Genomic DNA, 23,330 nt, shown 5'->3' on the forward strand with positions numbered 1-23,330 from the left:
GAAAGCCAGCTTTGCCGACATACCTTCTTCACTGTAGACACACTTTAGTTGACCGTCCAATGTGCATTCACTGGAAGGGAACAAAAGAACATCAGATTTTGAAGCGGGTTAAAATGAATAGAATGCAAAAGAACAGCAAAAGCTAGTGGCCATTTGTGCAGGGTCAATTTTGATGCTCGCTCAAAGCTCTTTTTTAAAATGCGACTTAAAAAAATGACTATTCATGGTCCCGACGCCAAAAGGAGAAATTCCACCCCCACTCGCCTGCTCCTTTGTTCCTGTTTGCATAGCCATTAGCATGTGCATAGCTAACGCGCCTCTGTTGTTTTGCATGGTTCCTTGAGGGGGATTCTTCACGGCCTAACCGAAGGTCGTGTTAAATGGGTTCTTTAGTTATGCAAAGCAGGTATGCGCCGGCTTCGCAGTCACTTCCAGAATGACAGTTCAGCGTGCAAAATTTAAAACAAATACGCGGGGCAATTCAGCCTGGAACTTGTTGCTAATTACCATGCAAAAATGGCCAAAGTATAAAACGTGGAGAAAAGAACAGATAGGACAGGTCCAGCTGTTTGTATGAAATACAGGAAGACCCATCCCTACCGTTTTTCATATTAAAGTGAACATTACCATGATTGACAGTTCTGTTCTGAAGGTATTTTTGCTCCTGGCTTATAATATTTTCCTCTGCCATCAAAACAGCCACAACCCACGACACACTCCATGTCATCTTCATCAAAATAAGGCTTGTTGCTTGGACACTGTGGGTAGCAACCTGCAGTAAGAAAGAGGTTTTGTTCTAAGTAACAGCACTTGATTTTTTTTTTTTTACCCGTCAGAGTTAAAAACTGATTCCTTGTGGAGTTTGATTTGGCAGTTACCCCGTAACAGATGATGAGTTTAATCTTTCTCTTCCTAATAAGACATATTATAGTATTTTCCGTTTTTATCTATAACTGATTTTGAAATTCAGTCCTGTCCTTCAACCACTGGTCACGTGAATGGACTCCCCCCCCCATTCCAAAACAAGGAATCAATTCAAAGCCTACAGCTTTCTGTCTCAAAAAGCACAAAGGAGTTGCTTGTTATAGGTTATTGTAGCCCCGTCCTGGTTGCTGAATGACCAATGTGGCAAGAAAATGCTGAAGTGAAGAGTACAAGAAGAACAGAATTCTCAGTATCGATGTATTTTTTGTGATATGTCAGACAAGCTGCATTATTGATTACCAAGGACCTAACCTGGAGATGGAAAAATCAGTAAAAAGATGGAGGGAATTAGCAAAGAGATTCTAAGATTGGCTGTTGTGTTGTAAAATGGGTTATTTATCAAGCCCAGATAAAACGAAGGGCTTTGTAGTCAGTGTAGAGTAGTTGTGGTTCGAGTGCTGGACTAAGATCTGAGAGTCTCAGGTTTGAATCCCCACTTTGCCATGGAATGCTTGCTGGGTGACCTTGGGCCGGTCACACATTCTCAGCCTAACCTACTTCACGGCTGGTTGTTGTAAGAATAAAATAGAGGTGGGGAGAACAATACTGTAAACTGCTTTGAGTCCCCATTGCAAACAGGGTATCAGCGTCTAAATACATAGTATTGGATGGCCTTATTGATTCAGTCTTGCTGGCCTCCACAATTTATTTTAGCATAAACGTGCACTGTATGTATACTCTAGTCCCAAATGCTAGTATTGGGTATTTCAATTAATCAGCATTTTAGGAACATTGTAAAAGTATGCTTATCATTCAAATGATTTTCTTTAAAATAATCTTATATCCTAAAGTCTTGAATATATTCGATCCCATGACCTAGCCTCTGCTCCCCTTTCTATAATTCCGCTATTATCCCCTGACTGCCATATATACATAATTGTAGCCTGGTTTATGGAACTGAATCAATAAATCAAGTTTTATTTCGATACAAAATCAGCTCTGGATAAAAATCAAAGTTAGGTGAAAGGTTTATGGTACTGAAAAGGGAACAGGCACCTTTACTTTCCCTAATCCACTGATATCCCCCTTCCATCACAGTGCTTACATTGCCTAGTAATATCAAGAAATTATAAGTATCCGTTGTATGTCAAGGGCAAAGTCAATAATCTTTGTACCTTCTAAGCCCTGTAACTCGTGTAGGCATTTCCCACTTGGATTTCGGCAGGTCTTCATGCAAGGAGAGCCGCAAGGTTTGTAGTGCCACTCACACTCCCCTTGTGGATTGTAGTAATCACAGAACAGAGCTGGAAGAATGGGGAAAGAGGAAAAGGTCAATTTCAAGCAAAAGGCATTCTTAAACGCCAATTAATACCTTTCTGTTATCATTACTCTACGGCGAAGTGGCAACTACTAGCAGGACCCTGGTACCCCCTTGACAGCCTTATCCAAGCAGATGATTTCACACACAGTTGGACCTTGAACAAGGTTGTGAGATCACGTATCAATTGGCTCAGGTTACTCTAACCCTTTCAAAATGAGCTTGCAACTTTTGTTGTTTTGTTAGCTGCCTTGAGTCTAAGGAGATGCGGGCTGTAAGTATTCTAAACCCAATAAAATAATACGTGAAATAACTGAAAATAGACCACAAAATAAAGAACAAGAATAAAAGGTATACAAGAATTTTTTTAAAAAAGGCTAACGTCTATTTTATTTTTAAAGCCCGTTCTCATATTTAATCCAGCAACAGCAATATCGTCATAATATTGCCTTTACCTGTGTTTATGATTAGAGAACATTTCTTCTGTATATGCCCATATGGTGTGGGTGAAGAGAGGGTTCTGAGCAAACCATGCTTGCTATTCTCTCATGACATTTTCCTGCCCATTAACACCATGTAGGGTTACCAGGTCCCTCTTCACCACCGGCAGGAGGTTTTTGGGGCAGAGCTTGAGGAGTGTGGGGCTTGGGGAGGGGAGGGACTTCAATGCCATAGAGTCCAATTACCGAAGCGGCCATTTTCTCCAGGTGAACAGATCTCTATCGGCTGGAGATCAGCTGTAATAGCAGGAAATCTCCAGCTAATGTCTGAGGGTTGGCAACCCTAACACCATGGCATTTGACCTTCCAAATGAACCCAGAGATTACTTCCTATGTGAAAATATCTCAGTCCATAGGGAAAAATGGTGTCAGAAATAAACGTGTTATCAGTTGCTCTGGCATGATCTCTAGGGTTCAGAATTCACCAGAGCAGTGAGGAATGGCAACCATGTGGTTCTCAGGACATAAGGCCTGGCCGTTGAGATTTAAGTTCTTGAAATATTAGGCAGCATTCAGAAGAAAAGTTTGTCCTAATAAACTGATATGTGAAAGTCACATTGTGGTGACTTCAGTGTATCAACAATTGATGTGAAAAGTGGAATACAAAATCTATAAATTACTTCCATCCCTTCCTCCTCCACATATGGTCCCCAGAAGGAATCCAGAAGGAACCAGCCGCATAGGTGGAAATATTCTCATTCCCATTAAACTAATCCACTATTTCTTTTTTAAAAAACAACAACCATTCCTTGAAAATTGTGGCCAGTACTCACGGCATATGGATGGTGTTCTCCAAGCAACGCAAACACCAGCCTCATTGCATGCCTGAGCATAGGAGGCTACAGCTGTACAGAAACATTCACAATCTCCCCCGGTGTCACAAGCACAGGCATCAGACACACATGCGTCATAGTATTTTGTTGGTTCAACCTGTTAGAAAAATAAATAGATCTCATTTAATATTTGGGTATGCACTTTCAACTTTAGCAATGCATGCCTCAGTCAGAGAAGGAAAAAAGGACATTTAAAAACGTTTTAGTTCCAATGCAACCTGGATAGTTTTGGTTCTATTTATGGTTTTTGTTTTTTATTGTTTATTTTATTGTTTTTCAGTTTTGCAACCTGCCTTGAATCTCTGGAAGAAAGGCAGTAAAACATTAAGTAACTAAACAAATAACATTGCTTTAGCCTTGCGCAGTCTTAGTACATTCTGTCTGAATATACTGAAAAAAACACTGGGTGTTTACCATTCACGTAGATGGCTTTTTAATACATAGATCTGAGCCTTAATCAAAGTTTTGCAGTATAAGAGTGGTCAGGCATATGAGAATCAATCATCAATACTCTTCTATTTTTTATGCTAATATTTCTTTGGGCTCAGTCAACCTAGAAGATGAGGACCATCCATTTCACATATCCTCAGGGCTCATGCTAACTGTTCTGCAATGTAAAGAGTTCTAGGATACAAGGAAATGTTTGATTGTAACCTACTACTGTGTCAGATGTACCAAAGGATGGCCTCTTCTCCCCAAACATAGAAAGCAGCTCTAACTGTTTAAGGTCTTTTGTCTCAGAGTTACAAAATCCTGGAACTGAAACAGAGCTATATGCCTGCAATATCATTGCGATGACCCTGCAAAACCAGGGTGACATTTTATGTTGGTCTTGTATATTGGTCTATGCTTCCATTCCTGCCCTATACACTTATGTGCAGTCTTAGGATCAGGCCTGTTAGTGACCTGTATATTTACCTGGGGGGGGGGGAAGTTGCCCATACCTGAGAGTGGCAGGAAGCAAAGATTTGGCTGGTAATGATGCTGCATTGTTTCTGGGCCCAAGAATTCCTGTACGGGTTTGCTGTACAAGGATCCCTGATCTTTTTGGCATCTGGGCAAGTGGGAGAGGCTTTCCAGCTGTTACCAAACTCAAGCACATCTCCTACAACCGATTGGCTTCTGGTGGTGAAATCATTTATGTCATTTCCGTCATAGTTTCCACAAAGCCCACATACTTGACCCTGTTATGGAGACAAAAACAAAATAATGAGCTATGATTAATCAAAAAACACTCGTTTCAGATTTGAAGAACGTATAGGCATCCTTACCAATCTTTGTGAGTTCTGCCCCTCATAATGGTTTTTTAATTAATTAACAATGGAGCACATAACACATATATTCCTATTTATGTATAAATCTGCTTTTTCCTTTGAAATGAATGAAAGTCACAGAAAGCACATGAAGGGCTTCGCACCAGTAATTTACTTAAATGTGGATTCATAAAATAAGTAATTAATTTATCATTTGGACTTGTAAAAAATGAATCCGTATCTGTAGCAATGAAACAGGTGTCACCTTTTTCAAGGATTATCGTATATTTTCTTGAAACCTTATCTGTTCCCTAGGGGTCTTAGGGAACAGATTGCTGTACATTTTGTTATGTAATTGCTGTACATTTTGTTCTGTGAACAATTTCTAAGAAATATGCAGTTCTTTCCCATTAAGTCAGGCACTGCTTACTATAAATGCTGAAGAAATGCAAAAGGAAGAAAAATTAAATGGTCTAGCACAGAAAATTCCCTTACCAAGGAATTTGTGTGTCCAAACTGAGCTATTGTTCTAGTTATTTGAATCTTTTGATAGGACTCTCTTAAGAGTTCTGAAGCAGAGTGAATTGTGCCTCAGATAGAAATCCTTGTCCACTCCCTTAGCTATCACAGTGAAGAACAGTTCATAAACCAAGGGGCCAGAAGAGGGAGAGAGACAAATTAACTGTCACATCTTTGTTTCATCTGGGTATAATTCATCGGTTTGTTTATTTGGAGGATACAAGTGTACCACGAAACTTATAAGGGTGCAGGTCAACAACATTTACATGTGAACGTCTTTCCAAAACAGTTTTGGCATTCTTTTTCACAGCTGGTTCCAGGAATGTGTGCCAACATCTTAGCATTCACACCTCACCTTAAAGTCTGGACTAAGCTTGATGAAGATGCTGGTTTTTTTGTCCCACATCAGGACCAATCCAGCTGTCGTGTCAACCACCATGTAAATGCCCATGTATCGGACTGTGTATGGCACCTCTCCACCTGGGACTCTCTGGATCACTTCAAATTTGCCACTTGTGAGTATCAGCTCATAATTCTGCAAAATGAAAACAATCAGCACAGATGTCTCATTGACATTATCTATACTGGGATTCTTCAACTGTTTTTTTTTTTAACTACGGTAAACCCGCCCTCCCAGGCTGGATGAAACTTTTGAAATGATAATGTTGTGTATTTACAGTACAGTCTAACTTGTAGTTTTTACTATAGTATTAATGAAGTTCTAGGTACTTGTTTCCTAGATGTTTGTGGTAAGAATCCAAAATACTGCTTAGGTGCTGCAAAGTCAAATTCTGTCAAAGTTGGTCAAATTTCTGACAAAAAGACCTCCATGCCAAATCTCCCATTAGTTTTAAAAGCAGTTGTCATGAAGCACAGTTGGGAGGAAGAGGCTGCCGTTTAAGAAAAATACACATGAAGCCCTCTTGGGCTCATAAAACTAACGTCACAGTTTTCTGGATGCTACCCAATGAAGTGCAGTATCTGTGTAGTCTATACCCAGGTATAGTCTATACCTAGGTGTAGCCAGGCTTTTATTGCACATGTCAATACTGATGTTCCTTTTAAATCTAGCCATTTCATGCTCTACTTCGGGATTTACTTCTGCAATAGGCTGATGTCACACATCCCAACATTGTTCAATTGCACAAGACCTATGGTACATGTCGCCTTTCTGGATGATCCTCAGTAAAGCTACTTACTCCCAAAAACACTTTAATGGCTTTTGAGCAGGTAGTCCCAGTAGTCCCACAGGGGATGTTCTCAGTGATGACTCTGAAAGTTCCTGCCTTTGTGCTGTTTTTACCACAGTGATCCTGCGAAGAAGAACATAATGTAGTGTTGGCAAAGACAAAACACAGAAGATTTTTAGTTAGCAAGACAGCAGTTCTTGAGGGGGGAAAAACTGAATACCTGGACCAAAGTGTATTCGCAATCTCCACTGAAGCTGTAGCTTCTGCCATCAAAGGAGATGTAGTGGCCATCTCCGTAAACCGAGCACGTTGCCAGGCAGGGTTCATTGGTGCATTCCCACATTCTGTTCTTACACGTACTACAGAAGCAGAAATAAAGATATGACTACTCTGTTTCCTGCTGCATTTGCTCAACATTTCTATTTCATTTTGATTCTTTCAATTCAGTTTCTAAAAAGACACGAAATCATAATCAAAATGGTACTCATCTGCTGGTACATACCAAGTGTTACATTTCACCTTGATACTATCCCCTGGTTTGTACATGGCTTCATTGTGAACGCAAGGACACTCTTCAGCAGCTACACATCCACCTTTGCCATCGGAGACCAGTTCATTGGGGCACATGCAGCCAGAAATGCATTGTGTGCTATACTGTAATAACAGAAGATGGACGATTTAGTAAAATGCTGGATAGACACAGGATCAATTCACACATAGCTATTAGCATCAGCCATTCCCAGTGACTCACCCGTGAAGGCCAGTTCGTTCTTCCTATTTAATGCAGGTGAAATGGCTTCAAATCTACTTTTTCAGGGAAGTTTTGCTATACTGAACTCTTCTTGAGAACACTCCAATAAATGCCTAGTGTGTGATTTGCACATTCTAGAAGACTGTCCGTGTTATGTCAGGACGTACCAAACTGCTTTCTTTGACGAGTGTTTATTAAATCAACTGGTGGCGTCATGTCCACATGAACGTTTGCTCTGTGGGTTAGCCCTCATTATCCCATCATCACTAGCTTGGCTCCAATTTTGCATTATCTGCCTGAGGTGACAGAAGGCTGCGCTGTTCGGAGACTGGTACTGTCACTTCTGTGCATTCAGAGGGTCGAGGGATAACTGCAGTTACTGAGGGGTCTACTTGACATATGGACAGGCTGTTAAAGCCAGACAGGGTTACAAAACATTGACACTTACGCATCCCATGTCAAGTGTCTGACAGCTCTTTTGACACTCAGCTCCAGTGGCGCCTGCTGTGACGTTGCCGCAGTCGAAATAAATCATGGGAGCATCACACACTGATAGAAAGAAAATCGAGATAAAATCTCAGTTTGAAACAGATGCTGGGTAGTACAACCACACACATCATTATCAACATCTCACATAGCAAAACAATGGAAGTTATGCCAAATAGATTTTTAAGGGTTCCAATAACATGTACCCCTGTATTTGTCTCAGCTGTGCATGTGGAAGTACCTGCAGATCTTGCATACTTGATTGGTACAGCTGTCTCCACTAAAAAAAAAATCACTTAAAGGCAGCAATGCAAACAAGTAACAAAATAGTGCTTTACCTGGTTGTGGCTTCACATCTCCAATGCACTGAAGTTTTCCTTGCGTGCAAGTGCTGTAACAGAGAAGGGGGATCCTTTTTTAGTTAAAGCAAGAGCTAGGCTAGTCCGATCTCATCAGATCTTGGAAGCTAAGCAAGGTCAGCTTTCGTTAGTATTTGGATGGGAGACCACCAAGGAAGTCCAGGGTTGTGACACAGAGGCAAACAATGGCAAACCACCTCTGAATGTCTCTTGCTTTGAAAACCCCACGGGTTCACAATAAGTCAGTTGTGGTTTGGCAAAAAAAAGTTACATTGGGCGGGGCAGTGGGGTCGGCATCCAAGAGAGAAGAAATACTCTCCTACCAAAATACTGAAGTGTCACTTTGTGATCAAAGACAAAGACTTTTCTTTTAAAATAATGTTTGAGTTGCTTTATTTAAGATTCACAGACTCTTGTCTGTAATGGGTTTGAGGAACCTGTAACCAGAGTGGCCATACTGCAAAAATAGAATGAGTTCTGGCAGAGGCCAGACAGATGTTCTAGAGAAGTCCGAGTGCATAGCAAAATGGTGGTAGCCATCTTCTTCCTTTGACATTGATTAATTTCCATAAAATAAATAGATTTTCATTATTCTTGTCACCTCACCCCAATGTTTCATTCAAATAATCTCTTACCAAATGACTCCGTTTTCATGAATCACATCTCCAGATGGTAGGGGAGACCCTTTGTAGTAACAAGGGCAGCTAGTAGCAGGTATACATTTGCCGCTTTCATCCATGTATGTCCCTTCTTCACAGGTGCAACCATCCACTGAGGTAAACTTAATATTGCAGGTGACATCAGGCTCACTCAGAGATCGGCAGGTGGGTTGACATGAATCAATGTTGTAGCGGTAAACCAGGGTTTTGGGACATACTTGGTATTTGGCTTGAGAGAAGAAAAATAAAACCATTCATAGGATTTATCTCTGATGTGGATATAAGGTACCAGATGTGGTCAATATACTCTATTTGAAAAAAAATTTTGATGGGTGTTTATAGATGCATATTCTCTGTTATGACAGTGGTAGTTTGAACTGCACATAGCTCAGACAAGATATGTTACAATTCCAAGTGTGGATTTATGCTAAGGGTGCATCATCTAGTGTGGCCATTCCATGTATTTTATTTTATTTTTCAAATCAAGTTACATGATTCCAGATCTATCTTTAAGCCTCATCTTTGAAAACTGTTCATTTTGCAATGCCTGTTTCTTAGTATCTTCTCTAAAAACGTACCTCTTTTCCCTTCATTTCTAATCCAGAGCCAACAACGCTATTTTGTGGTAACTGAAGGGAAAAATAAGCATGCTCTCATTTGTTCATGTAACAGTACTGGGTTTCTGTTTTGCCACATAGTGGTTAACCAAGAACTATAGCAGAGGTGTCAAACATAAGTCCCATGGGCCGAATCTGGCCCCTTGAGAGCTCTTACCTGGCCTGCAAGCCAGACGAGGCAGCCACCCCCATACTCTCAATCTAGGCTGGCGAGGCATGGTCCTGCCCGAGCAAGTGACATTTATGTCATATCTGGCCCTCGTAACAATAGAGTTCGACACCCCTGATCTATAGTTTCCCACTGCCTCCTCTGCAGCATCTTCATAGTTCCAACCCCTCTCCTTGGCAAGACTTGAGGGAAACTGCTGGAACCACTATGGGCAAAAACTCATGGTTGTTTTAGCCCCCTTTATTCCCTGTTTCAGCCAGGATCGAACGCATGCGTTTTCGCTGAACGTGAGTTCGATCCTGGCTAAATCCTGGCTGAACCAGGGAATAAAGGAGGCTAAAGCGACCATGCGTTTTTGCCCTATGGGATTTTCAAGAAAACAAAGGCGCTCCAATGAGATGCTACCAAATTCCGCTAACCTTGGTGATAAAGTTGTTAAGGAGTTTAGTAGTAAATATAAGGTTGCTTGTATTTGCATATTGAATAGTTGATAACATTGAAAAAGGGCCCCAATTTCCTCTAACAAATTTCTTTTCTGAGTTAGGGATTTCTGTGCGTAGCTCTAATACTTACTGCAGACATTGGTCCTCCATCCATTCAGAAGGACTCCTTTGGCAGCGCAGGCTCTGACATAGGAGGAGAGGGCAGCACACATGCAGTCCTCGCTTCTCTCACAGTTGCAGGTGTCAAACATGCAGTTCTAAGAGCACAGAGGACACCAATTCACATTAATCTCCCACCAGTCTCAGCGAGAAAGGTGGAATAGAAACAGAGTAAATAAGCTGAGAAATAAACCACTCCCTTCAGTCATGTTTCATTTGAAGCCTTCCTATGCACAGTTCGTAGAATTTTTAGCTTTTTCTTTATGAAATGGGCAAATTCCATTTTCGTCTTTGCTTTTTAATGCTTCTGTGTGAGGAGCGGGAGGGGAGAATTGGCTTTCATTGTTTACATATATAAAGTTCAGTACATATTTTGGGGGACAAGTAGCTACTGGTAATTCACATCTCCTTCGCATTTTCCCTTGCCATGTTTTGTAAAAGAGATCCATGAACTGTCATTGCCAGAGTCCCCATTTCACGTCACCTACTTGCCTAATCTCTTTAACTGCAGATGTTGGGGATTGAACCTGGGACCTTCTGCATGCCAAGCAGATGCTCTAGAGACTGAGCCACAGCCCCTCCCTCATCCCTAACCCACTTGCTCCTTTTAATAGACCACTGCTTGCAATGGATAGAGAAATTCTGAGTGTTATGGCTGAGCATCATGCATTCTTTTTATGCCCAGGGAGCCCTATAGGTGTGTCCTCCAGCAATGCAGCACCTCTAAAGTCCACTTAGCTGCTAACTTTTTTCATGAATCAATGTTGTTACTTGGAGTTTACACCTTTACTGTAGAATGTGTGCCTATATTGATAAATAATCTAAAAACAGGCAGAATTTGTTCATGTATAGGATGTGTGTGTGTGTGTAAAGTGCCTTCAAGTCGCAGCTGACTTATGGCGACCCCTTTTTGGGGTTTTCGTGGCAAGAGACTCACAGAGGTGGTTTGCCGGCGCCTTCCTCTGTATAGCAACCCTGGACTTCCTTGGTGGTCTCCCATCCAAATACTAACCAGGACTGACCCTGCTTAGCTTCTGAGATCTGACAAGATCAGGCTAGCCTGGACCATCCAGGTCAGGGCATGTATAGGATAGATGGTTTTATATTGAATGCGGAATTTGTTCATGTACAGGATAGATGGTGTCATATGATGATATATGTTGATGTTTTTTGCATGGTGATAAAGTTGTTAAGGAGTTTAGTAGTAAATATAAGGTTGCTTGTATTTGCATATTGAATAGCTGATTTTCTTGAGCTTTCATGCTGGTTCTTTAATTAACTTAGTTTAGGTTCAGCATAGGTTTATTTATTTGTGAGTTCAACTTTGTCAGAAGTTGGCAAACAATGTTATCTAGCACACAGGGTGAAATGAGATGTTTGCATTTAGTAGTGGAGCGAGAAATGTATATGTTGGATTACATGATACGGAGATTAATAATGACACTTGGGAAGCTTGGCAGAAGGTAAATTGAGCACCTTATCCAGACCGGCAAGTTATTATTTTTTTTTAAGAAAAACTATTAGTGCTTCAAATGAAAAGAAGTTGCAAAGTACCGTGTGGTAAAGAGCTGGATTCACAATGGCGTGGCACTTCTGAAAAGGTCCATTGCTGTCGGTCAGCAGTCCACACCAGTGCTGAGCATATTTCTCTGTGAGCACAAAACATAAAACAGGCTGTGCTGTAGAGCTCATTAGAAGAACGATGAAGCAGCGATGACGGTGGCAAAGAAATCCTACTGTGCTGCTACTATTTTGGCATCTAGTTAGGGTTGCCAACTGCCAGGTAGTAGCAGGAGATGTCCTGCTAATTCAACTGATCTCCAGCCGATCGAGATCGGACCACCTGGAGAAAAATGGCCGCTTTGGCAATTGGACTCTATGGCATTGAAGTCCCTCCCCTCCCCAAACCCCGCCTTCTTCAGGCTCCGCCCCCAAAATCCTCCCGCCGGTTGCGAAGAGGGACCTGGAAACCCTACATCTAGTTAATGTCCAGCTCAGCTGTTTAAAACAGCTGGCCAGTTGTAGAGTCCAAAGTCTGATCTTTTGAATGGCCAGGAACTGACAATTAGCCTAGGACACTTTTGCAAAGTTCTTTGCTGAGAAAATCTCTCAAATATGTTTGATTTGGATACTGGCTATAATACAGCTGAGAAGAAGAGGAAGAGCTCTACAGCACTTTCTCTACCACTTAAGGGAGACTCAAACCAGCTTACAATACCTTCCCTTCCCCTCCCCACAACTGACACCCTGTGAGGTAGGTTGGGCTGAGAGAGCTCTAACAGAGCTGTAACTTGCCCAAGGTCACCCAGCCGGCTTCGTGTGTAGGAGTGGGGAAACAAATCCAGTTCACCAGATTAGTCTTTCCCCACTTCTTCAATCCCAGCCCCACAGCATTATTTTGTTTTACTAGGAATCTTTTCTGTTAGATTCCAGTGTTATTACATTTTGCAATCTGCTGGCTGGCTGAATAATTTTTTTTATCGTTCTTGTAACCTACCAGTGATAAAGGCAGACTATAAATGAAAATAACAATAACAACAATACTGTAATCCCCTGGGATAAAAGTGGTTCCAAATCACCAGCTCCAAACCTGCCAGATTGTATGTTGACTAGTTGACATAACAGTGATTGAACTACAAAATAGGTCACAGCATTTATTTCCAAAGGTGTGATTCAACCCTGCTGAAAAAGCCAGTTTTACCAAGCTGTTCCCAATGCAGAGCCCAGCCATTTTCCCCCTCATCCTTAATTCTGGTGTTATATTTTTCACATGTATGCACATCCACAACAATACTTTAAAAGCATGGCTGTAGCAGAAAATGTCGCAGTACAACCTGGCCTGCCCACACTGTTCTCGATATCTTTTTGACTTCCGTTTGTATCATATTAACACTGTAGTTTGCTCAAATTATCTCAGTTTGCCTTTTCTTATATGTCTTGCCATCATGCTGTTATAGAATGCATTGCTTTCTTCCTGTTTGTCTAATGGCATGGTATGGTATGGTATGGTATGGTATGGTATGGTATGGTATGGTATGGTATGGAATGACCTTTGAAGATTGTCTTAGATATACAAAATCTTGCCACCTCGCAGATAGTTAATCTATATCACCTTTACGTCCTTACCAGTTTGCAGACAATTCACATAATACAAGAATTAATATTTCAAAGTTCTTCTGGGTTTCTACTGTTTTTACCACTGAAAACTTTTTAAAGTATTTATTTTCAAGGACATGACTATTATTCTGATTCTTGAAGAAAAGCTGTCGTATATGTTCTGTAGCGCACATACCGTTTTCTATGCTGAGGGTACATGGGTTCTCAAATATGTTTTTGACATTAGGGCAATCAGCCTGTGTTTTCCAGGTATTGGCAAAAGCTGCAGAAGTTCCTTCTACCACCCCACTGATGGTTTTGAAGTCATCAGTCTGGATACTGTTGAAGTTTCCACAAAGACCTGAGAGAAAAGCAGGTGGGTTTTTAATCCTTCATTCACTGTATAAATAGACGATTCCCTTATGTGTTGCAATTAATTAACTCACCACATGTCTTTCCTTTGTGAGTTGGGTCTAATTGTACAAAGATTTGCATGAGAGGAACAAGCTGGATCTCTAACCGGATGCCTATCTTTGTGTCCACCATGATGAAGAATGATGTTGGCCTGAACATGGTGACATTGGCTGTGGAAGTAGAACACAATTAACCATGCTTCCAATAGAATGAAACATTTTATCAAGTATGAACTGATTATTGATTTTGATGTGACAGTTACTACATAGGGATGAGGGGGAGACACAGTCAGTGTATTTAACTTATACCTGGCTTTCTTATAGCGGATAGCAGCTACTACACCAGATACATATTATTAGCCATGTTCTGTGGGGGAGATGCTACCAAAATGAGCTTCTAACATAAGAAGAATGCACTGAAATGGTATGTAAAATCCTACACAATGTTAGAATGCAACATTGTTAGTCACAAAGGGTTGTATCCAAAGGATCATAAGGGGAGCTTTTCTCATGGAACATATATTTCTCGTTTTCCTTTCCCTACGGCAGCCCACTGTGCTTCCCAAAATGTTGTTCTCAGGAACAAGATGTGGTACAAAGTAGGGATCTGAATACTGAATACAATAGCAGACTAACAGCCCATTCCTGAGCTGAGGTGTACGGGGACGGGCGGGAAGAGGTGCAGCGGCGCCCCTTCCTAAGCCATTTCCCCGATGCCGTTAAACGCATTTACGCCGGCGGCGAGGTCACGCCACCTCCTATAGACTTTCAGCCCGATTCTCAGGAATGGGCTATAAGAATTAAAAGACTGAAAAATGCCAAAGGTTATCTCAAAAAATGGAACTTACACACTGAGACAGGCAGCTGGGTGAGGATCATATTCACATACACAACCCCAGAAGGTTTGATCACAATTACCTAGCAGTGAAGAGAAAATATAGTCTGATTGAAAACAGCCGTGTTTTTTTTGTTTTGTTTTTGCTGCAGGATTTGAGTATAGCTGTTCAGAACATAAACTGGAATCAGAACATTAAGAGAGAATAGTGAGTACATTTGTACAGGATGTTTTACTGGAAGAAACAACCGTTGACTTATCCATGTGCAATCTACATTTAAAACGTACATTTAGACTTTTTTTGTTTTTGTACTTACTGTCTGCCCTCCATCTATGCTGATGGCTACACCTTTCAAGCATGTCTCCGTGTCTGTGAGGCCACATTTTCGGATTTCTCCCAGGACAGTGAAGGCATTGCTCTCACACAGCTGAAAATGCAGTTATAGGGCATTAGCGACTTGCATTGCCTGAACTTTATACCCATTTATATCACATGGTTTCTGAGCTAATCAGGTAATTTATTTAAAATAATTATATCCCCCCTTTTCTTTGTGCAATCAGGATATATTCCAACAGTTAATAAAATATAAATTATGACAACAAAGGGCTGGATCCAACGATTCCTTTGCACTAACAGCCGAGTCTTCCTCAGACTCTAGGAGTCTTCTGGGGATGCAAAGAGCCTTGATCAGACGGAAGAGACACATTTCACTTTGTAGAAGGCTCTGTGCTCCAGCAGAAGGGTCCTTGCGTCAGATAAATGCTGCACCATTAGCAGAACAGAACCTTTGGATCCAACTCAATATGAGGTACAGATATTAATAAGAATAAAACTTTGTAACTTAACAAATCAAGGCCACACCACATTCCATGAACGATAAAAGCTTGTTTGTGCAAATGTGATTTAGTTTTACCTCTGAAGCCATGTTGAGTTTATCTTGGAAGAGAGATCCACAGAGCAGGAGCCATCACCACAAAGGCCCAGTTCCTTTTTTGCAATGTTAATTAATGGGAGGCTGGTGCCCAGAAGGCGGCCTGCTTGAGTAATCTCAGTGGGTGGGAAGCTCGCTAGGGAAGAAGTGCTCTAAAAAGCATGCTAGGTCTAGTCAGTAGGGGTTTTAAAGGTTAAAAATGGCACCCTGAATCATGCCTGAATTATGCCTATTAGTAGTCAGTACAATTCACACAAAATAGGTGATGTGTGTATGGTGTTCTGTCTCAATTACAAGACAAGCTGCTGCATTTTTGGCCAGCTGAAGTTTTTAAGTTCCAGCAAAAGCAATGGGATTTTTTTTTAGAGATCTTGTATACTTTGGGTTGCCAACACCAGCTTAGAAAATTCCTGAAGATTTTAGGGCAGTGCTTGGAGTGACTGCATTTAGGGAGGGGAGGGATGTAGTTTCATAGAGTTACTATCTGAAGTTGCCATTTCTTCCATGGGAGCTGATCTTTGTAATCTGGAGATTAGTTGTAATTCTGGGAGAACTCCAGGCACCCCCTTCAAGTTAGCTACCTTAGGATGAGACATTTTTGTAATATTCTCTCTTCATTTAAAATTCTACCAACACTGGTGATTCTAGCACATGCATATCCAAAGTTGAAGTGCGATCCTGTTTGCACTGGTCCTAATTCTTTACTAATACGGTTTATAAATATGTACATACTAAATCAGGGGAAGGATTATCTTTGTATTAAATCTAGAGAGACATAGAAAGCAGTGTGATATAGCAGAAAAGGAAATCCAAAGAGACTTCAGCTCGCTACTCAGTCTCTCTCTCAGCATACTATATTACTTTTTATGGAGATAAAAATGGGCAGCGAGTCATTCTTACACAACAATTAAACAGCAGAAATCCCTGAAGATTGTCAATTGTGTTTGTGTGTGTGTGTGTTTAAAAAGTCAATTGATTTTATTGCATTCCCTGCTGTAATTTCCAGTGTGCAGAGAAATAATTTTACTGTCAATGGCCTTAATTAAACCACATTCTGCTTTGCCATTCTAATTAACAATTTTGACGCCACTGGCATCACTTTGAGCATACTGCGTGGGGAGCTTTCCAATTCAAAACCTCCCCAGATTAGAGATTTCACTTTGATTACCTTAGTAATGACATAGCTACAGTCGCCAAAGAAGGAATATTGTTTCTCATCAAATGTTGAAATGTGGGACCCTCCTTGAATAGAGCAAATTCCAGGGCATGAAAGGCTGACACAGGCCCACTGGCCTCCAGTACATGTGCTGAAGAAAAAAGACAAAGAAGAGAGAGAGAGTTGAGTTTGTGTGTTCACATGACAGTCCATTGATGAGTGCATAGGGAAATGTGCAATGATCTTTCTTTTAGAGCTGAAATTAACTTGCTCCCCCAATTTTTCCCCTAATGAGTTTTCATGTCATATAAATCGCTGAATACTCTCTGAATACAGGAATGTTCTCTGAATGTTGGGTGGATACATTTACCAACCGACTGTAATTGATTTCAGCATTTGCTACCTGTTTTTGCAGCATTTGGTTGTTGACCTGCACAGTTGTTGTAGTTTTTTCGTATTTGTTACTATATGCAATAGTTTGCCACAGTGGTTTTCAAACTTACTGCCTTGAGGAAACGCTTCCCACATAAACAGCTGGCAGGGATCTTCCGTGGGTTTACCAGAGAAGCAGAGCATGTGGCAGAGTATTCTTTGGCATGTTCTAGGGTGCATACAAAGCTCACATGGGAAAGTATTTGTCCTCACCATTGCAGTATGCCAAAGAAATTTTCGGACTGCCTTTTAACTGCCAGTCTGTGCATTTTGGGAACTTATGATCATGATATCAATGTGCCTAAATTTCACAAAGAACACATCAGCTTGAATTAATCTATTCAGGAAATATACACAGGAAGCACACAATGAGAGGAGCTTGCCTGCTATGTTACTCTTCGTTTGTGTCACTGGTTCATTTACATTTCTCAAAACAGACCCATTCCATCATTATCAGGCTAAAACAGTGAAGCTCTACTGCTGTGTTTTCATGGACTTGGCGTCTTCATAGAATCATAGAGTTGGAAGGGATCACCAGGGTCATCTAGTCCAACCCCCTACACAATTCCGGAAATTTACAATCACCCTCCCCCCACACCCTGTGACCCCCACTACATGCCCAGAAGATGACCAAGATGCGTTCCCTCTCATCATCTGCTTAAGGTTATAGAATCAGCATTGCTGACAGATGGCCATCTAACCTCTTCTTAAAAACCTCCAGGGAAGGAGCGCTTACCACCTCCCGAGGAAGCCTGTTCCACTGAGGAACCGCTCTGTTAGAAAATTCTTCCTAATGTCTAGACGGAAACTCTTTTTATTTAATTTCAACCCGTTGTTTCTGGTCCAACCTTCTGGGGCAACAGTCGGCACCCTCCTCTATATGACAGCCCTTCAAGTTCTCAAAGATGGTTATCATATCCCCTCTCAGTCTTCTCCTCTTCAGGCTAAACATACCCAGCTCCTTCAACCTTTCCTCGTGTGATTTGGACTCCAGACCCCTCACCATCTTTGTTGCCCTCCTCTGGACACGTTCAGCTTTAGCAGTTCCATTCAGCACATTCTTAGCAATTCATCACATTAAATGAGGCCCACAAAATAAAACATTTCTTTTTCAATGACCTAGTATAAACTATCAGTCTGCTTACCATGAAGTACACTGGGATGCAAAAGAAGCCCCAGGAGCATAAGCAGCCCCGTTGTAAGTGCAGTGACAGTCCTTAACAGCGACGCAGCCAGAGTTGTTAATGTCATCATATACAGTGCCTAAAAGAATCACAGTTCACATATTAAGCTACTTGAGTAGATACTTTCTGACACTGAGTGGAGTGCATAATGTCATTCAGATTACTTTAGAGATATAGTATCACTGGCGGTTGGTAATATTAGCATCTCTTGTCAGCAACATATCTTTTCCCTTTTCCAGTAATATAGGAAGGCACAGCTATGACAGACATACTCAAACATCTGGAACAGAGCTTTCTTTTTTCTTATATGAGCATATGAAACTGCCTTATACAAAGTCATCTAGCTCTACTCTGGCAAGTTGTGCAGGGCCTTAGGCACAGAACTGTCTTACTAAGACTTGCGACTTGAGATCCCTTCACTGGAGATGGCAAGAACTTTGGGCCTTTGGTATGCAAACCATTCATCCATGCATTCATTGCATTTCTAATCTATGGTATGTGTTCCATCACTGAGCCACAGAACCTTCCTTTGTCTTTACTTAGTTTGCCTTTGTTTTTAGAGCATAAGAGCTACCATGCTGCATCTGTCCATTGATCCATTCAGCTAAGCGTTCTGCCCTTTAGAGGCCGAGGAAATAGCAGTAGATTCAGAACATACAAAAACACTTGTTCACACACACAGTGCATAAGAAACATATACAACTTGTTATTCCAAGGACCAGATGTGGTGATGATCACTGGTTTAGAAAGATGATCACTGTCTTAGATTATCCATGATAAGAAGCGCTTCCATTTTAGAATTGTCTGTGTGTAGGGGGCAAACAAAGTTGAAGGGCCTTCATGCCCTCCTTTTTGTCATCCCAGAAGAACGTTGATGGTCACTCTTGGAAATAAGATGCTAGAAACAGGATGCTTATTTAAATCTTTAATCTGTGCTGGCATATCCTTTAAGTAAGGTAAGATAGTGATATCCCTTCTCTGATGTCTGCTTCAGAAAGGAACCCTAAGCACGTTTATGTGAGAGTAACACTACCTGAACTCGGCAATTTACTTATGAGTGAACATGGGCCGTCATGCATCTAGCAGACAGAAATATACAGTCTCCGAACAGGTGAGCTATGTCAGGCTTCATGCACCAACACCTGCATCCTTTATGAATTCTTTCAAAAGCTACTTATATTAAAGCAGTCATAGCGCCAAGGCTAATTGAATATTGTGAAGTACTTCCTTTGTTTGTCTTAAACCCGCTGCCTATTATTTCATTTGACGACCTTGCATTGTTGTATGCTGAGGACACACATAACTTTATAAACCTCTGCTCAGTTCCTCTTTAGTCTCCTCGAACCTTAAAAGAAGGATAATTAGCCTGGCTCCTTTAGTGGTTCTTTCCCGTAACTTCTCTGGTGCCATTATTTCCTTGTTAAGATAGGGTAAAAACCTGACAGTGGATACAGTCAATGAGGAGGGGAGCATTTCTATCAGCGGAAGATGACCGGACAGTCATGACTCACTTCCTCCATCTAAAACTGTAACAGAGAAAGCAAGCTGCTCGCCGTTGGTCATTTACGCGTGGTCGCTGTAGCCTCCTTTATTCCCTGTTTCAGACAGGATCAAAGTAACCCGGGTTGGGGGAAACGGTTTGCGTTGGCTGGAATGAACAGGGACGAAACTGTGAGCTAATTTTTAAAAAGCCTTCCTTTTGCTCAGAAAGAGCTCCGAGGTAGCAGGAAGCACTGGAATCACTGAAATCCCTGCCTCTTTACACACTACTTTGAGATTGGCTGTGAGAGAAGCCAGTCTTCTGTTCTTCCCCTGTTTGGCTTTCTTCATGCTGCCTTGAAGAGGGGTTTGGAAAAGGGTGGGGCGAAGCTCCACCCGAGAAAGTTGTACGCTAGCTCAGTGATTCTGGGATGAGCCAGGAGGAACGATTTAATTCGGGCCAGAAGAGGAATGGGAAAAGCCGTGTTCATTTTGCGTTGAAACAGGATTGAGCCGACAAGGAATGAGCAGGGCCATCTTAACGCATGGGCCCGATGGGCACTTGCCCGGGGGCCCCCACGAGCATAGGGGCCCTTTGCTAATCTGTATATGTTAAGTGACTTGCCATAAATAAATACTACTACACCGTAGTCTAGACTATACTAAACTTTTTATTCCTGTGAGTGGTTGTCGTAGGAGCCCCAGCACACTGGTTTGCCCAGGGGCCCATAATGCTGTTAAGACGGCCCTGGGAATGAGGTAATGTGTGTTCAGAAAAATTTGATCCTGGCTGAAACAGGGAATAAAGGAGGCTACAGCAACCATGCGTAAATGACCCTTGTCTTAATACCACAGAGATGCTGTTCTTAATCTAATGGATGCAATTATAACAAATGAATACGGCTGTTGAGTTACCTGGGGGACAGAAGCAGCCATCTGTACAGTGTTCTTCACAGAGCTGGGACCTTTCTGGATTGGTACAAGTATCAGAGCAAGGTGATCCACATTCCCGGTGTTGCATGTTGAAAGGACATGGCTTGGCTGAAAGCAGAAATAAAGGTGAGATGTGAGATGGTTTCCCAGAGAACATTTATCATTTCTTGAGGTGCAGTTGGCTAACAGAATTTTGACAGCAGTTGAGTTTATGTTTTGGCCCTCTGCAGTTTTCCATGCAACAAAGAGTTGAACGTCCACCTCAGTTACTTACCACACAGATCTTGAGTTCTCCATTCGAGGGGCTGCCCGCCAGAATGGGCACATTGCCGGGAATATTCAGCAAAGTTGTTACAAACACAGAAGTCAGTCATAGGTGAGTCGCAGCTGCACAGATCTTGCACACAAGCATCAATATAACTCTGCACCTCAACCAGTGGATTGCAGCCCGTGAAGGCTTCACCAGTCAATACAGTCTGGCAGATAGTACTCTGAAAGGGGGGGAAAGCCCACTGTTAAAACAATGAATTTTATAAAGCACTGGTTAACTACTGGGCTGATTTTTATTGATGGCATCTAATTTTGCCCTTATTTCTGAGATTTCATTCTCTTTATTTTCTTTGGCAATCTATGAATAAAGAGGGAAGGAAAGAAGAAGAATTGGTTTTCATATGCTGACTTTCTCTACCACTTAAGGAAGAATCAAACCGGCTTACAATCAGCTTGCGGCCCCAGCCCTATGGGGGGCAAGTGGTGGGGGCACTTGTTACCCCCAGGGGATCCCCCCTGGCGCGCCGGCTTGCCCCGATCTCATTGGAGCCGGCCCGGCCCCGTGACAGCCCTGAAAGGGCCCGCCAAGTCCACCTGGGGGGCGGGGCAACAGCCGCGGGGGCGGCCGGGAGCAGGCGGCCGCCATTGCCCCCGGCCGCCCCATGTATAACATGGGCTCACCCCCCCACCCCCCAAATGGGGGCCGCCATTGCCCCGCCAACCCAGCACAGCCGTGGCAGCCGGTAAGCTAGGACCCAGCCTCCTGCCCCCCCTGTTCCCATGCCCACGGGTCCACAAACCCGGATCCCCCCAGAGGGATCCGATGCTTCCCTTCCCCTCCCCACAACAGACACCCTGTGACGTAGGTGGGGCTGAGAGAGCTGTAAGAGAGCTGTGACTAGCTTAAGGTCACCCAGCGGGCTTCATGTGTAGGAGTGGGGAAACCAACCCGGCTCACCAGATTAGTATCTGCTGCTCATGCTGAGGAGTGGGGAATCAAACCCAGTTGTTCAGATTAGAGTCCACCACTCCAAACCACTGATCTTAACCACTACACCATGCTGGCTCTCAAGAAGGAGCAGATTTCACTTTAAAAGAAGACCCAAAATGAAAAATCCTTACAAACTCGTGAGTGCAATTGCGTTTGGCTGAAGGGACGGGATCTTGGCATTGTTCTGTAGGTCCATCCATCTTTTGCAAGTTTCCAAACTGCACAGGATTCAGCTTGATGCCTGCAATAAATATTGCATAGTATATTTTCAAAATGGTCTCCCAAATATTGATACATGGAGCAGGATCAGTTGGACGAACAAAGGTGAGAAGAAAGTGATGTTAGACTGAAGCTGATTCAGATAAAACGCTGCTTTCTTTTGCCATTCTTGGGCAGAGAGGGAGGGATTGCTTTTATTCTCTAATCTTAAAAGCAGTTTGGGTGCCATCTGCTACTAAGACCTCTTAAAGACCACATCTACCTCTGTGCTAATGCCCCTGTCTCTTTACTTCTACAAAGCCCAAGTTCTTGCCTCAAGTCTATACAGCAACATCTTCCACGTATTGACAACTGTTACCGATATAGCTGTTTCAGAGTTACTGGAAATGCCCTATCAGGATCATGGAGAGGAAGGTGAAACGCCCAGGCCTCTTCCTGGAAATTAGCATTAGCAATCCCAACAAAAATGTCTTCCTGGCTCAGGCAGTCAATGACCCATTGAGAGCCAGAGTGAATTCCCTGTTGAACAAGCTCACAGAAGTTTTCCTTTAGGTGAGCAAGAAGAGGTGACCAATGATGGAATGCTGAGGCACAGACATATTCTCATTAAATACCCATGAAGTGCACCTGGAAGCACTGTTCACCATGGTCTGTTCTGCCATTACAGAAGAGGGCCACAGGATAATTGTATCTAGGGAGAGAGAGAGTCTAGCTTAACTTGGCCTGTGAGGCTATGTAGTAGGGTTGGTGGTGGCTGAAGATCTCCTGCTATTAGAACTGATCTCCAGGTGACAGAAATGAGTTCACTTGGAGAAAATGGCCACTTTGGAAGGTGGATTCAATGGCATTATAATCCACTGAAGTCCCTCCTCTCCCCAAATCCCACCCTCCTGAGGCTCCATCCCCAAAATCTCCAGGTATTTTTGAACCTATAGCTGAAAACCCTACTATGCAACCCCATGGAAGCCCTCCCTGTCTGGTTCTCATGGGACATAAGCTTCTGCTCCCCTTGCCTGGCACAGCCATTGCGCAAAGGTATCAGGCTCCTACCCACCATATCAAGAGAAAATGCAAATTGTAAAAGTGTGTAGACATTATATGATTGGTTTTTAAAAAAAAGGAAGACAGAAAAGCAAAGCAAGAGGTTAACAGCATTTATAGGAGATCATTTCAGCAATCTATCCCTCATCCTTTTCAAATCCTACACAGT

At 42.3% G+C, this 23,330-nt stretch overlaps 1 protein-coding gene across 1 annotated transcript in view; it reads right to left on the reverse strand.

Annotated features, from left to right (window-relative positions):
- LOC130479355 (mucin-5AC-like) overlaps positions 1-23,330 on the reverse strand; it is a 67,499-nt gene that overhangs the window by 31,253 nt on the left and 12,916 nt on the right. Inside the window, exons 7-29 of the mRNA XM_056851744.1 lie at positions 22,033-22,142; positions 20,915-21,131; positions 20,623-20,748; positions 18,190-18,307; positions 16,625-16,763; positions 14,842-14,952; positions 14,538-14,607; positions 13,723-13,860; positions 13,473-13,637; positions 11,735-11,829; positions 10,152-10,278; positions 8,769-9,021; positions 8,113-8,165; positions 7,737-7,837; positions 7,040-7,191; positions 6,758-6,896; positions 6,547-6,660; positions 5,703-5,882; positions 4,520-4,759; positions 3,516-3,672; positions 2,100-2,228; positions 628-772; positions 24-70 (exon numbers count right to left, since the gene is read on the reverse strand). Coding sequence (XP_056707722.1) covers positions 24-70; positions 628-772; positions 2,100-2,228; positions 3,516-3,672; positions 4,520-4,759; positions 5,703-5,882; positions 6,547-6,660; positions 6,758-6,896; positions 7,040-7,191; positions 7,737-7,837; positions 8,113-8,165; positions 8,769-9,021; positions 10,152-10,278; positions 11,735-11,829; positions 13,473-13,637; positions 13,723-13,860; positions 14,538-14,607; positions 14,842-14,952; positions 16,625-16,763; positions 18,190-18,307; positions 20,623-20,748; positions 20,915-21,131; positions 22,033-22,142 — 3,126 coding nt within the window. The remainder of the gene's footprint in view (positions 1-23; positions 71-627; positions 773-2,099; positions 2,229-3,515; positions 3,673-4,519; positions 4,760-5,702; positions 5,883-6,546; positions 6,661-6,757; positions 6,897-7,039; positions 7,192-7,736; positions 7,838-8,112; positions 8,166-8,768; positions 9,022-10,151; positions 10,279-11,734; positions 11,830-13,472; positions 13,638-13,722; positions 13,861-14,537; positions 14,608-14,841; positions 14,953-16,624; positions 16,764-18,189; positions 18,308-20,622; positions 20,749-20,914; positions 21,132-22,032; positions 22,143-23,330) is intronic.

Source organism: Euleptes europaea, chromosome 6, assembly GCF_029931775.1.
Source record: "Euleptes europaea isolate rEulEur1 chromosome 6, rEulEur1.hap1, whole genome shotgun sequence".
NCBI classification, from domain to species: Eukaryota; Metazoa; Chordata; class Lepidosauria; order Squamata; family Sphaerodactylidae; genus Euleptes; species Euleptes europaea.